The following is a 14,139-nucleotide window of genomic DNA, read 5'->3' as shown; positions in this document are numbered from 1 at the left end:
TGTCCCATCATCCTGCTTGACACTGCAAGGTGTCACACTGCGAACAATATATTTCCTATTTTAAAATTGTGTGACGGCGCTCCTGCATAACTGGTAGTGGGAGGTACTGGAACATCCGCCGTATTCACCGGTATGAGACCGTGTGATTACGACCGTTTTGTCAAAATGAAGGAACCACTGGGCGGGAAGCACTACGACACGCGCGAAGCCATCATACGTGCTATAGGGCGGTCACTGCGGGACATCGACAGAGATGGACGCGCTGACGGTGTACGATGCCTTCCATACGTGTGACAGAAGGTCGTAGAGATGAGGGGCGATTACTTTGAAGGAATGTAACACGTGCTCCTCTGCCAATACAGTCAAGTACCAATTATACTAGTGTTGCCATTACTTTTTATCCAACCCTTGTACATTGTTGATATCTCTATATACTCGTAGTAGTACAGAACACGTCATCTGGGCCTCCTCGATGGCGCAGTGGTTGCGTTGTTACCTTGTAATCAAGGGGTCCCGGGTTCGATACTCGGTGGAGGCACATAGTGGTTCGGATCCTACTTTAAACTGTAGGTCCAGTCCCGATTAGCCATTCTGTGCATAAAGTCGACTTAAAACAACAAATCAATCAATCAATCAAAGAACACGTCATCTACACAAGTTATAACATATTTCAGCATAATTACAGTATATATATATATATATATATGGATAAAAAGGAGGAGGGCCAAACGGGCTAAGTAAAAATCAAAGAAGGTAAAAGGAAACACTTTTTCCTTTTACCTTCTTTGATTTATATGTATATTACATCAACTTGATTACATACAAGGGTTGGAGCATAAGTTATGGCAAATATTTGTTTTTCTCGAGAATGCAGAACTTGCACAAAAATTTGAAACATGCAAATGAAAAAGGACACTGTATGAGACTGAACAATGCAGATCGTGTGTTCCAGGGATTGGTAGGGAAGGGTCCCCAATAAAAAAAAAAAAAAAACATAAACAAATTTATCGTTTTACATGCGTATATTAGTATTGGAAGTAGGGTAAGGTGATGGGTAAAGGTCCATGTGATATAGTCCCGTGCCGTGAAGGCGTATTTAGAGGATGTGAGGGTAGGGTCCCATACATTCTCGATCTCTGTCATTTTGGAGTTGATGTGATCAACACCTTGCTCTGGTCACCTCTATCCCCCAGGGTTGCTCCCAGGTACCCATTAATTTGAGGCTGGGTGAGCCCCAGAGCTGGTTTATGTGGGGACAAGGCCGGAAAAATTCCGATCTTAGATCACCCACCCTGGGAATCGTACCTGGATCTCCTGCATGGCAGTCAGATGTTCTACTTGCTAGACCACCACGGCTCATTTGGAAATACAAAAACAAAAAGTGCCCATGACTAATGCAACAATCATCGTATATGTGACACAGAAAAATAGTTTTTACGCATGGTGTAGAAATTCCTCTATTCTGCAGGATGACGCTTCTAACTTTTAATTTTTATTAATTCTATTTTTGAACAGTAAGATTTCTTTCCTCCTTAACTTTAGATGAAAATTGATTGTATAATTTTATTGGGTAGAGTTCAAACTGGTCAGAAAATAAAGGGGCTATTTTGGAGAGAGAAAACAGGTTTTCTTCTGCAGCTCCTTAAAATGCATTAATTGGTGTCGAAATAAGTTATTCATCTCTCTTTTTGTTGTATTATCATATTTGTGGACCTTCAAAATAATTGTAATTTTTTTTGAAACCCAGGAAATTTCAAACATCTTCAGTATTGATGTGATATTTAGTTCTTGAAAAATAACTTAGTGCTTAGCCATTTTGGTGTCCAACGTGTTTCCAGAAAGTGCTCCAATATGACCCCCTCCTATGCCAGGCTGGAACAATCGCTAAAACCACTCCTTTGGCTGAGTTTTATATACGTATGACATTTTCCTCCTCTGGACACATGGCAAACCTTCCCTCACCACCTTCCTAAACCAACTGAACGACTTCACCACCCTCAAATTCACCTGGATCTACTCCGAAGACCAAGAGACTTTCTTAGATGTGGATATTCACATTGTGGGAGACCACCTGGAAACACCCATACATATCAAACCAACCAACCACGTCCAGTATCTTCATTACTCCAGCTCTCACCCCCACCACACCAAAAAATCCATACCATTCTCCTTAGCTCTCAGAGGCCAACGCCTCAACTCATCCTGCCAAAAATATAACAAATGCCCACACCGAGCCCTAACCAACCGTGGCTACCCCTCCACCCTCGTCAAGAAACAAATCACCAGAACCACCTCCCACACCCACACCAAATGACCCAAAACCAACCCTCTCCCCTCTGATCACTGAATACCACCCTCACCTTATGAAAATCAAACATGCCTTCCTTCACAGTGATCCTGACACCAGGGATATCTTTCCAGACAAAGGAAGGGTCATCTTCAGTCGTCCCCCAATCTCAAGAACATCTTGATCTGAAATACAACCATGCCTCCCAGCCCACAGGTGCAACAAACTCCGGTGTTAAGACTTGTCCCATACTCATCACCTCCCCCACCCTCCAGATCCCCACAGCTGCTGTTGAGTTCACCCTTCACCTGAAGGGCACTTGCCACTCCTCCAACCTTGTATACACCCTCATCTGCCAAATCTGTGGTAACTTCTACCTTGGTGCATAGGCGTAGTTTTGCCCGTCTGCTTGGGGGTGGTGCTAACTTTATTCATGCTTTTATCCATTACAAAAATCGTGACGGGGATTCTCCTTGGGAGAAAGGTGATTTAAACATCATCTTATCCCATAGAATTGGAATTATTGAAAGGAATAAATACGCTATTATAGATGGTTGCAAATTTATTAAAGGGCATATTTCTTCTTTGGAATGAAGAAGGTATAATTTTAGCATGTAGTAATAATAATGGGTGATTCGATGTTCATGGTAATGAGCAAATTATAATGCTTCAAGGCATTTAAAAGCTCAATCCACATGGGTAATGGAATAGTAAAAAATAAATTCCTTTCTATATAACAAAACTTTGCATTTTCCTCATTTTAGTACAACTGAGAACCACCTGCAACTAGATTCATGAAGAAAACTTTAAAATGAACTTAGAAAAGATAGAGGGGATGAACTTAGTTCGTTAAAACCTCACATGCAGATCATCTTTTTTATCAACATACTGGAACACTATAAGTATTATGACGCTTTCAGATGTTAAGAAATGTATATTGAAGAAGTGAATTGAGGACTAAAAGTGGTAAACGTTGTAAGTGCCAAAAGCGAAAGTGTTGGGAAATTGCATCGTTCCGCACATCAGTCCATAAGAATATTCACACTAGTGACCTCTTTACATGTCCTTTGAACTACTTAGTGGGCTACCAGCCACTTTTCACGTTTACCACATTATAAAGCATGGCACATTTCACAGTTTAACGTGGAAAACGGTGTTTGAATTATTGAGGCACTTAAAACGTTTATCAATTTTAGTCTTCAATCAAGGAAATGAAGAATTACAGACTATTACAAAATTGAGAACCTTGGAAGTTACTGAAAAATTATCATGAAAGGTTTCAATGTACGCTTAAGGATAATTATTTTTTTTTATTAAAATAATTACCTTTTGTGCCTGAAAACAAGCTCTGGATGAAACAAAATATAAAGAAACCTTTTGAGCCTGAAAACAAGCTCTGGATGAAACAAAATATAAAGAAAAGTACATGCACTAGTAAATGATGGCATGAAGGATGTAGAAAGGTGCTATCTACAGGGTGTCCCAGAAATAGGTGGCATAACTTCAGGAGCATGTCCCTTACATGTTAACAATGAAAAACGTTTATATGAACATATGTCCAGAAATGTTTGGTTTCCGAGTTATAGGCTGTCATAACATGTGCTCAATGGAATTTGTCTATCTTCCACAGGTGGTTTCCTGTAACACAACCAGCTATTTGATGAGTGGTACATGCTGAGTGGGCCTTGTTGAGACCATGTGCACCAAAGATGCCTAGGAAAGTTAGGAGTTGTAGCACATTGCTGAAAAAAAATATTGGCAGAACACGCCACACACAGGGTAATCTGCTGGTGATAATGCCTGTACACGTTGCAGATGGTAGGGATACAACTGTTGTTCTCGCAATACTCTCCAGATAGTGGAATGAGGAATATCCACTTGCATTGCTAACCTTCGTGTGCTGATTTCAGGAGTTGCAGTCACAATATCCAGAATCTCCTCTTCTTGTACAGGAGTCGTACGTAGATCGAGGTTGTCCCCTTTCAACAACACGAGGTGCAAAATTGCCAAATTCACACAGGCGGCGATGGATACTCACAAATGATTTTCTATCTGGGTATCTTCGGTGTGGGTACCTTTCGTGGTAAAAACGACGGGCCTCTACAGCATTACCATCTGCCAAACCATACGTGAAGTACATATCTGCTCGTTCCTGATTGGTGTACATTGTCTCAACAAGGCATGTACGACTCATCAAATAGCTGGTTGTGTTACAGGAAACCACCTGTGGAAGATAGACAAATTCCAGTGAGCACATGTTATGACAGCCTATAACTCAGAAACCAAACATTTCCGGACATATGTGCATATAAACTTTTTCATTGTTAACATGTAAGGAACACGCTCCTGAAGTTATGCCACCTATTTCTGGGACACCCTGTATAGGCGAAATATTATTTAATTATCCTGAAAACTGCTTTTGAATGAGGATTGTCGACCAAATGACTTTATATAACCCTGGCCAGATGACTTCAAAATAAACCCGATTATGACATTCGAAGCAGGTTGTATATGATCACTTTGCCTCTGCATTCTTTAAATTTCTTTCTGAAATTCAATAATCTAAGCTTGTTTGCTTGACACCTGACTTTTTTACCACTAATAAACTCTCTATTAAAAGGAATGATCATTTTGTCATGTGTGCTTTAATTTCACACACATTATCATCAAAGAATGATTTTACGATAATTTCTAAACTCCAGAAGATGATTAAGATTTCTTGCGCTTATACAACAAGCATAAGCATGTATCCTTGCATGATAATTGAAGACTAAAATTGGTAAACACTGTAAGTTCCACAATAATTCAAACACCGTTTTCCACGTTAAACTGTGAAATGTGCCATGCTTTATAATGTGGTAAACGTGAAATGTGGCTGGTAGCCCTTGTAGTAGTTCAAAGGGCATGTAAAGAGGTCACTAGTGTGAACCTTCTTACGGGCTGATGTGCGTAACGATGCGATTTCCCAACACTTTCGCTTTTGGCACTTACAATGTTTACCACTTTTAGTCCTCAATTTTCCAGTGTATTACTTTGATAAGCTTCTTCTTACATCCAGAAGAATGAATCTATCCCGAGACTCCCAAGAGATACCTGAGCAGCATCCGTAGAAGTGATCCACAAGATTCACCCATCACCAGGAGAGTTGAATACAACTTTTCAACTGCACCGCCTTCGGGGAATGAAAAATCCAAATAAACCTAGCACATCTGCATACATATTGGTGACGCGGTGCAAGGCATACATACAAAGACTTGAAAAAGAGAAATTTCGCCAATGAACTGTAGTGATCACCATTGAATAAAACAATTGCGCACGATTGAATCACTTCTACGAGGGTTGCCATTTATGTATCCGGAATAACAAACAAAAAAAATATATGTATCATTGAAAATGGTTTTAATGTTTTCAAAATATTCTCCATGATAATCGATGCACTTTTGCATACGTTTGAACCAATTCTCATAGCACTTTGTCCATTCCGGTTAAGGTATCTCGAAAACATGCATTTTGAACGCATCAATCGCTTCTTCTGGCATTGAGAATCGTTGACCACGTAGCTTATTCTTCATGTACGGGAACAAAAATAAATCATTGGGTGCTAAATCAGGGCTATATGGTGGATGACCCATCAATTCAATGTTTTCACTGGTGAAATACTGAGTTGTTTGGACCGATGTGTGACAACTCGCATTGTCATGGTGAACAATGATCCTGCGTCGATGGTTGTTTTTTCTGATTTCCCCAAAGACTTCTGGCAAACAAATGGTTGTGTACCATTCAGAATTGACGGTTCTATGATTCTCTAGTTGCACTGTAGCCATGTCCATTTTCCCCAAAAAAACAGGCGACCATTCGGTTCGAAGTGCTTCTTGCACGAACAACTTTTGTTGGGTTTGGCTCATCTTGGAACACCCACACCGTTGACTGCTGTTTGCTTTCGGGCTCATATGCATAGATCCAAGATTCGTCACCTGTGTAGATGTTATACACGGCTTTTGAAGCACCATAATTGTATTTTGTGAGTATTTGTTTGAACCAATCGACACGAGCCTTTTTCTGAGCGATTGTCAAATTATGCGGGATCCAACGCGAACAAATCTTCTTCACGGCTAAATGTTCATGCAATATCTTATGATGCTAGTCATACTAATACCCAGGGATGCCTCAATCTCAAGATATGCCACATGACGATCTTGCATTATCAGTTCTCGCACATCATCAATGTTTTCTGACACAACAACCGATTTTGGACAGCCTTCTTCAGATTTGTCCGTGAGCGAATGACGGCCACGATTGAATTCACTAAACCTGTGATATACAGTGCTTTTAGATGGTGCTTCATCGCCAAAAGTCGAAGTGAGTTGATCGATGCACTGTTGTTAAGATAATCCACGTCGAAAGTCGTACAAAATCATTGCTCGAAAATGATCTCGAGTTAATTCCATTAGCAAACAAAAATAGTATCCATAAGAACAACGTTCTGGGTACATATACCATAGAAATGTCCAACTTTACGATGGATATATTAGATGTTACCTAGCAACACTAGTGTTGCCAGTTTCGGATACATAAATAGCAACGCTTGTACAGGATCGCAACACATTCACGTGTCATTTAGGCTTACATCTTTAAATGTCCCCCTCCTACTTTTAGCCACTTTTGCCCTCGCACTGTGGTAAACCTTATCTACCAACGGAAAATAAAGTGTTCTTGTCCCCCCTCAGTTTTTTGGCACATTGCCCCCACTTTTGGAAGACAATCGCCGCCACTGTTCCCACACAATACAAATCCACAGAAACTAAATTCACTTCTTTAAACTGACGCCTTTTCCCTATCAAAACTGCTATTCTGTTTAAGTCTCTACAATGACGGCTTCTCTTTTTCATGTTAAAAAAAACAATTGTAGGAACTGATTGTTGAAAGGCTATATTTTCGTAAACACTGGATACAATGCCACTATTGTTAAATGTAAAAATGTTTACCTGGCGCTCCAAAGTGGAAGATAAAAAAAGAAATAACGGTGATATGTTTTCTTTTAAATCTTGTTCGGAATATATGGTTCCCGTAAAGGCATATGCACTTCATCTTTCATTGTATTCTACATGAGGATATAATTTAAAATTCTTTCCTTATGTGTGACTGCCACACCGCAAGAGTAACACATGAAAGTTTCATGAGAATTATCTAATTTCTGTATGCAGTTTCTCTTTTCTTAATTATTTTATGCATATGTCACATGCATTTGGGGGAGCTAATGTCTGCTTCTGGGGGGGCGTAGCCCCCTAGCCCCTACCTAACTATGCCTATGCCTTGGTGAAATCTCCGCCCCCTTGAACCTCAGAATGAATAACCATCCTGCTTCCACCCAAAACTCCAAGCTCACTGCCACAACCCACTCTGACAACAACACCACCACCTTCATCGCTATAATCCACCTATTACCCCCTTGCACTGGTATCTCCCCCTGCAGGTGATGGGGAAGGGTCTACATGTTAAGCATACACACCACTATAACCCCTAGACTAAACTTAGTCACCCAATAATCATCACCCCCTTTTTTGCCTTCCCGAAATTCATCCATCACCAGCTATGCAGTAAACAGTGGTAAAAGTATTTTCTCATCAACACTTGTGATCTGTCACTTCTTTCTGGCTACACTGTACACTGCTATACCGACGCCATATTCAGTATTCTGTGCTTATACCGTGAACATTCGGTGAAGCCACGAAATATCATCTACTATTTCTGTATACAATATGTGGCATATTTATTCATTATAACATATAAATCAATTTATATTTTTCATTATGACATACTTTGAAACTTCACATTACATTGTTTGCCGAATGCAGTGTTGTCCGTGTACCCACACACAAGTCACTAGCTGTTCCTCAGCACCGTAACTGTGTCCGCTTGCATCAGCCATGGTGCAACCGCTACATTCGAATTCGAGCAAGCGTTCCATGTGATCTTCAGAGCAGGGATGTCAAACACGAAAACTAAATCATTCCCAAGCAACTGAATACCGGCCTTTTTTCAACATGGTCACAACAGGATGCATGCAAGTAGAAGTATGACAACTTTTCGGACATAAGGAGTTTCATGATGGATGCGTAAACGCGGTTTAGAATTACGTGAAATTTTGAAATTTCATATTTCTGCATTGCACAATTTAATAGTTATAAATACGGAGAAACTAGTACTCACTTTTATCCGCGAAGCTGTTTTTTCTTCTTTTTCGATTAATTTCAGTGGCCACTGCCACCATCCTCGTTGGAACTTGCTGCGCTGTTGCTTGGCGTGCATCTTTTGTTCGTAGTTCTCTGGCTGCCGTTAGGTGTGCTGCTAGGTGCGCTGTGCATCTTGGTGCGTCGTCTGCTATTTCCGGGCGATAACTGCTGCAGTAGTGGAATCCAAGTATGGTAAAACAGCTTCGCGGATAAAAGTGAGTACTAGTTTCTCCGTATTTATATACTACCGCGTCTCTCTTTTCCCAATCATGAATTAATAGTTATATCCTATTAATTTCGAAGACTCTCCGTCTTCATTCACTAAGGGTACAAGCATCTGGAGCAGAGATGGTGGTTGGGGGGCTGTGCTGTCTGCTCGGTCGTGCTGCTCGGTGTGGTGCAGTTCCTGTTCCCCACATCGCTGGAGGGAGGTTGAGTATGGACACCGCATCTTTTCTTTTCCTGGTCTGGGATCTTTTGGAGGATGGGGTGCCAAGTCGGGTGTGCCTGTCTATTGTCCAGGTTCAGTGTAGTTTCTGTTTGATGATGGCATGGGTTTCTTTGACAGTGTTTTCTATGACAGCCGACTTGGCACCCCGTCCTCCAAAAGATCCCAGACCAGAAAACGAAAAGATGTGGTGCGCATACTCGACCTCCCTCCAGCCACGCAGGGAACAGGAACTGCACCACACTGAGCAGCACGACCAAGCAGACAGCACAGACCCCAACCACCACCCAGCAATGCCACCTGATGCCAGGATACACATGCCAGTGCCACCAAATGGTAGAAAGTGCAACTATTGCCACCCGGGAACAAACAAAGCAGTGACACATTACCATCTCTGCTCCAGACACCGTATCCTTAGTGAATGAAGTCAGTGTGTCTTCGAAATTAATAGGATATAACCATTAAATTGTAAAAAAAAAAAAAAAAAAGTGCTCCCCTGTGCTTAGCACCATGCCATGAAGGCGTATAGGGGGTGTGGGGGTAACACCTCACACTTTCTTGATCTGGTTGTGAGTGGGGGTGATGTGATCAGCATCATGCCCCTGACTGCCTTTACCCCCCCCCCCCAGCTACCCATGTCATTCGACGCTGGGTGGCTGCCGGGGCCGCTTCCAACGTTAGAAAAGTTCCCGGATTTGAACCGGCCGGGGGATTTAACCCGGGATCTTTAGCATGGTAGTCAGACGCGGAGGTATCCCCCACCATTCACACTTTTTCTCACTTTTACACTTTTTTCAATTGTTACAGTATTCTCAGTTTATCACGTTTGGACAAACACAAATACCAATGCCTTACCCGGGACTCAAACCCGGAACCCCTGATGATGTAGCGTGCTCTGCTAACCACTCCGCCACGGAGATCGACTCCGACTGAGCTACCGCGGCCTACACCATAAATTGTGTAATTTGTAAATTGCCATTAAATTGTGTAATGCGGAAATACGAAATTTCAAAATTTCACGTAAGTAATATTGTAGTTTGTTTCTTCTATCTACTTAATTTCTTCAGCATCTCTGTGATATTATTTCTTCCGTAGTCTACAGTTGTTACAAGCATGGAAACAGTTTTTGTTGTGACTTTTCAGGGGAACACAGGCTCCCTTCATCAGACATTTATTTTTAGTTTGATTAAAGATACAGTTATATCAATGATTAATTTTTTTTAAAAAAAAAGACAGAGGATCTTGTCAATGTGATATTGTTGTATCTTAACTGTGAAAAAAGCAGTATATAAATAAGGAAAGTTAAAAATTGTACTTACGTATGTGAGTATAGTGCTCTTATTGTAGAACGACGTTTCAGATTGACTATCTCTTTCCTCAGGTAATTGTGTTTAGCCTTTTAGGTGAAAGTAAAGTTGGCAAGTGAAAGTCATCTGCTAGAAAGTTCCAAACAACTTTCTAAATAGTCTGGAGGGAGTAATGTTTGTGTATATATAATGCCCTTTTGTTGTATCTGGTTACTTTTGTACTTGATACAGAGTCTGAAGAAGACCTTGCTAGAAGGCTGAAACGTTACGTTAGTTTATGTTTTTAATAAAATAAATTACTGCCTTGGTCAGCATATTTAGTTTTTCATTCTTGATGTGTTGATCTGTATTTAAAATAAGATAAAAATCGTCATTTAAATGAATAGTAATAAAATAATAACAAAAGCAGACTGCCTGCAGTTAAGTTGCTATGTTACAACAATGTCACCTTGACAGGATCCATTGCATAACTGCTTCTTTTTTGTTAAATTTATCACTTTGTTATAAAAGTGTCTTTAATCAAACTAAATATAACTATAAAAAATAAATAAACTAAATAACTAAATGTCTGCTAAGGGGAGCATGTGTTATCCAGAAACGTCACAACACAAAACTATGTTTTTATGCTTGTAACAGCTGTAAACTACAGGGGAAATACTTATTTACCGCAAACAAGAAAAAATCTCTGTGATATTATATCTTTTGTATTATATTTCAGGTCCTGCAGAGTTTCATATTAATTCCAATGTTAATATCCATGTAAGAGGAAATGGCTCTCATCAGTGGTCAGGACACATGACACTCGCCATACTCGTAGGACTTTTAGTTCTAGTAGGGCTCTATTTCTGTGTAGAACTGAACCACGTGAACAGAGAAATATCATCCTATGTCACGAGACTAGGGCAAGTGGAAAGGACAAACTCGGAGCTGCAAAAGAAGGTAGATCAGTTGGAACTCCTTGTTGGCAAACTGAGCAAAATGCTGAACGAACACGACGAGGAAGAATCATCTAGCGATAGTAGCTTAGTGGAGAGGGACACACGCTCCAGTAGTGAGATGTATGATTCGGAAACTGAATACAGTAACGTGAACTTCAACGGCACCGATTTCCAGGTGTACGAAGCTGCCGACGACTCCGAAGACAGACGTGATGTTGGTGAGAGTGTTGAGAGAAGCTTGAAGCGGGGGAAGAGATCGCGATTAAGAGGTAATGTTGGAAGGAAAAGCAACCGAAGACCCAAGGAACGCAGGAAACTGGGTACATACAAACACAGTATGCGTAGTCTAGCCGTAAATACTGTCGCATGTTATTTTGTGAATGTGCTTTGAGATTCTTAACTTTCCTTTTATCACGTTACACTTACGTCCTGCAGTGTTGCCATGTGGTCTAAGGTGCAAGCTTTGGACTCCAGCTGTGGAATGCATGCAGGTTCGAGTCTCGTGGGGGAAGCGTAACGAGTTTTCTCCTGAGATTTCTGCCTGTGTACGAGGAAATTGGGGAGCTACGAATGAGTAGCATAACCCAGGCATACAAATCTGTAACAATGACTGGGGCTTTGTTGCGCTGACCTCATGTCACCCTGTAACTGGTTGGATGATCGGTAGTTGCAGGTAGGCACTGGCCCTCCCTCGTGGGCTGTTATAACAGAGGTTATTTATTTTTATGTCACACTTAAACACCAGGTGAAGAGATTTTCTTGGGATATCAACCACGTGATTTCTGGATAGGCTTCCGAGTTTTCAAGAACTAACGTCACTCATATCCTCGGGGATCGAAGCGCAGAGATGTGTCAGAAGTTAGTTTTATGTACTATTTAGTGTGGGAGGAGTCTGGTGTAAGTGGCAGGCCAATTAGGTGTCATCTCTCCGACGTCTGCACTCCCAGTGGACTATCGCTAAACCGGGCTGGGTTCTGTGTCCCTGTTGAGGTTTTCCTTTTCCCAGTGTATGACTATTGCTTCTTTGATGATGTGGTCCCAGTAATTCAATAAAGTACCGATTGATTGACTGATTTGCTTTATTTTACTTCGCTTTTTGTGCCACTTTTGGCTAATTTGCGAAGATGAGGATGAGTGATGATATGATGAAATTGATGAATGGACATTCACAAACATCCATGCCCAAGCCAGGATTCGAACCCAGTCTCGAACAAGCCACAAACAAACCCAGGTGGGGGATCACTTGATTCTTGGGTCGTTGAAGAACACAGACCTTCATGGTAGAGTGGTTAGCACAGCATGCAACAACGCCAGGGGTCCCAGGTTCAAATCTCAGCCACCTGGGCATGGGTGTTCTTTGCGAGTGTCCCTTCATCAATTTTACTATACCAAAGGGGTGGTAAGGTCCGTAAAATCAGTAAAAGTAAGTATTTTATTCCTAGTGAATCTTTGGAATGTCCAATACACAACCCTTGGAGTTACAGGGTTTTTAGAGTATAGAAAATCTCAGTGGGCGATTCTCCAACCTTTCACAGGTGAACACACAGTGGTTATGAATGTGGTTTATGAACCTTGACAACTGGATGTAGAGTCCGAGTCGAAAGTTCGTGACAGTATTTCTGGCTAGACTAGGTATTATGTCAATTGTGTAAGAATGGTTCCATATTTAATCATTCATTCTTCATCCCTTGTCTCGCAGTTCTAATTTCATTCATTTCATCTACATTGATGCAATAATGTTATTTCTTGAAAATTACAGATGATAATCAGTGGCGTAGCATGGACATTTCGGGTGGGAACGCCAAGTCCGAAGGAAGGGTCGGCCATGAATATGAATATCAGTGATGATATTGATGAAGGGACACTGACAAAGAACATCCGTGCTCATGCCGGGATTCAAACCAGGGACCTCTGTCGTCGTGGCACACTGTGCAAGGCACTCTGACACGGAGGTGGGTGGATGATCCAAATATCGTACACTCTACTGACGTAACAGTGCCGATTATTAATTCAGACCACTGTTTATTACATCTTGAGAATGCTGATAAACATTTTAAAATAATTTTGTCCAGAGACAATTCGATGTTAAGAGTTTTCAAATGAATGGTAAACATTTCCATTGACACAATATTAAGCAGTTAGATAATAACGAAAAAATAATAACAATAAAAATAATAATAGTTTTGCGGGTTAAGTGGTAGAGCAACCACAGGCTGAATTTCTACACGAGGACTTCACCAACTTATTTGACAAAAACTGTGTTGATCTTTTAGTTTCTAATGCACATCGCTGTTCGTGCGATAAATTATACAATGCAGTGGCCATTAAGAAGCGGTATATTTGAGATTGGTAAAGTTACGACAGTCAATATTGCATATTGTAGCATCACATAGCACGAGTTGCATGAGCGCGAAGAGCGAAGAACCAGGTAGGAATTCTACCGCTGGCATCTGCTTCAGAAGGCAGGAAGGGTCACATGAACCAATCACTGTAGACATCGAAGCTTTCCCTCCAGAAAGGCAGCAAGGAATATAGAGTCCTTTACGCCGAACCTGCTCGGCATCCGGCCAGGAAAGGCATTGAAAAAATATGCTAGAACGAGTGTTGAGAGTGGAGTGTTGCAAGCAGATCGCGAAAAATAGCTATTATAATGCCATGAAGGTCAAACATATATGAAATTAGTTAAGATTTACTTTATATTCACAGCTTTTACGCATTTTTGAAATTTTAAATCTAGGAACACCGGGCGTATGGGCATACTATAACACTACGCCACTGATCATAATTCATTCCTGTCTCTGTATAATGCATACACTTGTGAAGGAATAATGTACTTGAATGACAAAACAATAAATTTATTGTTATTATTTTTAACAAATGAGGCCTTGCTGGTAGCCTAGTGGTAATATCATCACCTTGTAATCAA

General features: G+C 40.9%; 1 protein-coding gene across 4 annotated transcripts in view; it reads left to right on the top strand.

Annotated features, from left to right (window-relative positions):
- Nucleotides 1–14,139, top strand: part of LOC145982146 (uncharacterized) — a 48,180-nt gene that overhangs the window by 9,894 nt on the left and 24,147 nt on the right. For 3 of the 4 annotated variants that reach the window (XM_083115713.1, XM_083115715.1, XM_083115712.1), the window contains exon 3: nt 10,994–11,533. In XM_083115713.1, the coding sequence (XP_082971839.1) occupies nt 10,994–11,533 (540 nt within the window). The remainder of the gene's footprint in view (nt 1–10,993; nt 11,534–14,139) is intronic. The other variant, XM_083115714.1, reaches the window with a different exon arrangement.

Source organism: Lepisma saccharinum, assembly GCF_977018435.1.
Source record: "Lepisma saccharinum chromosome 12 unlocalized genomic scaffold, izLepSacc3.1 SUPER_12_unloc_1, whole genome shotgun sequence".
NCBI lineage: Eukaryota > Metazoa > Arthropoda > Insecta > Zygentoma > Lepismatidae > Lepisma > Lepisma saccharinum.
The sequence above is the reverse complement of the archived record's forward strand: the minus strand, read 5'-3'. Positions and strand labels throughout refer to the sequence as shown.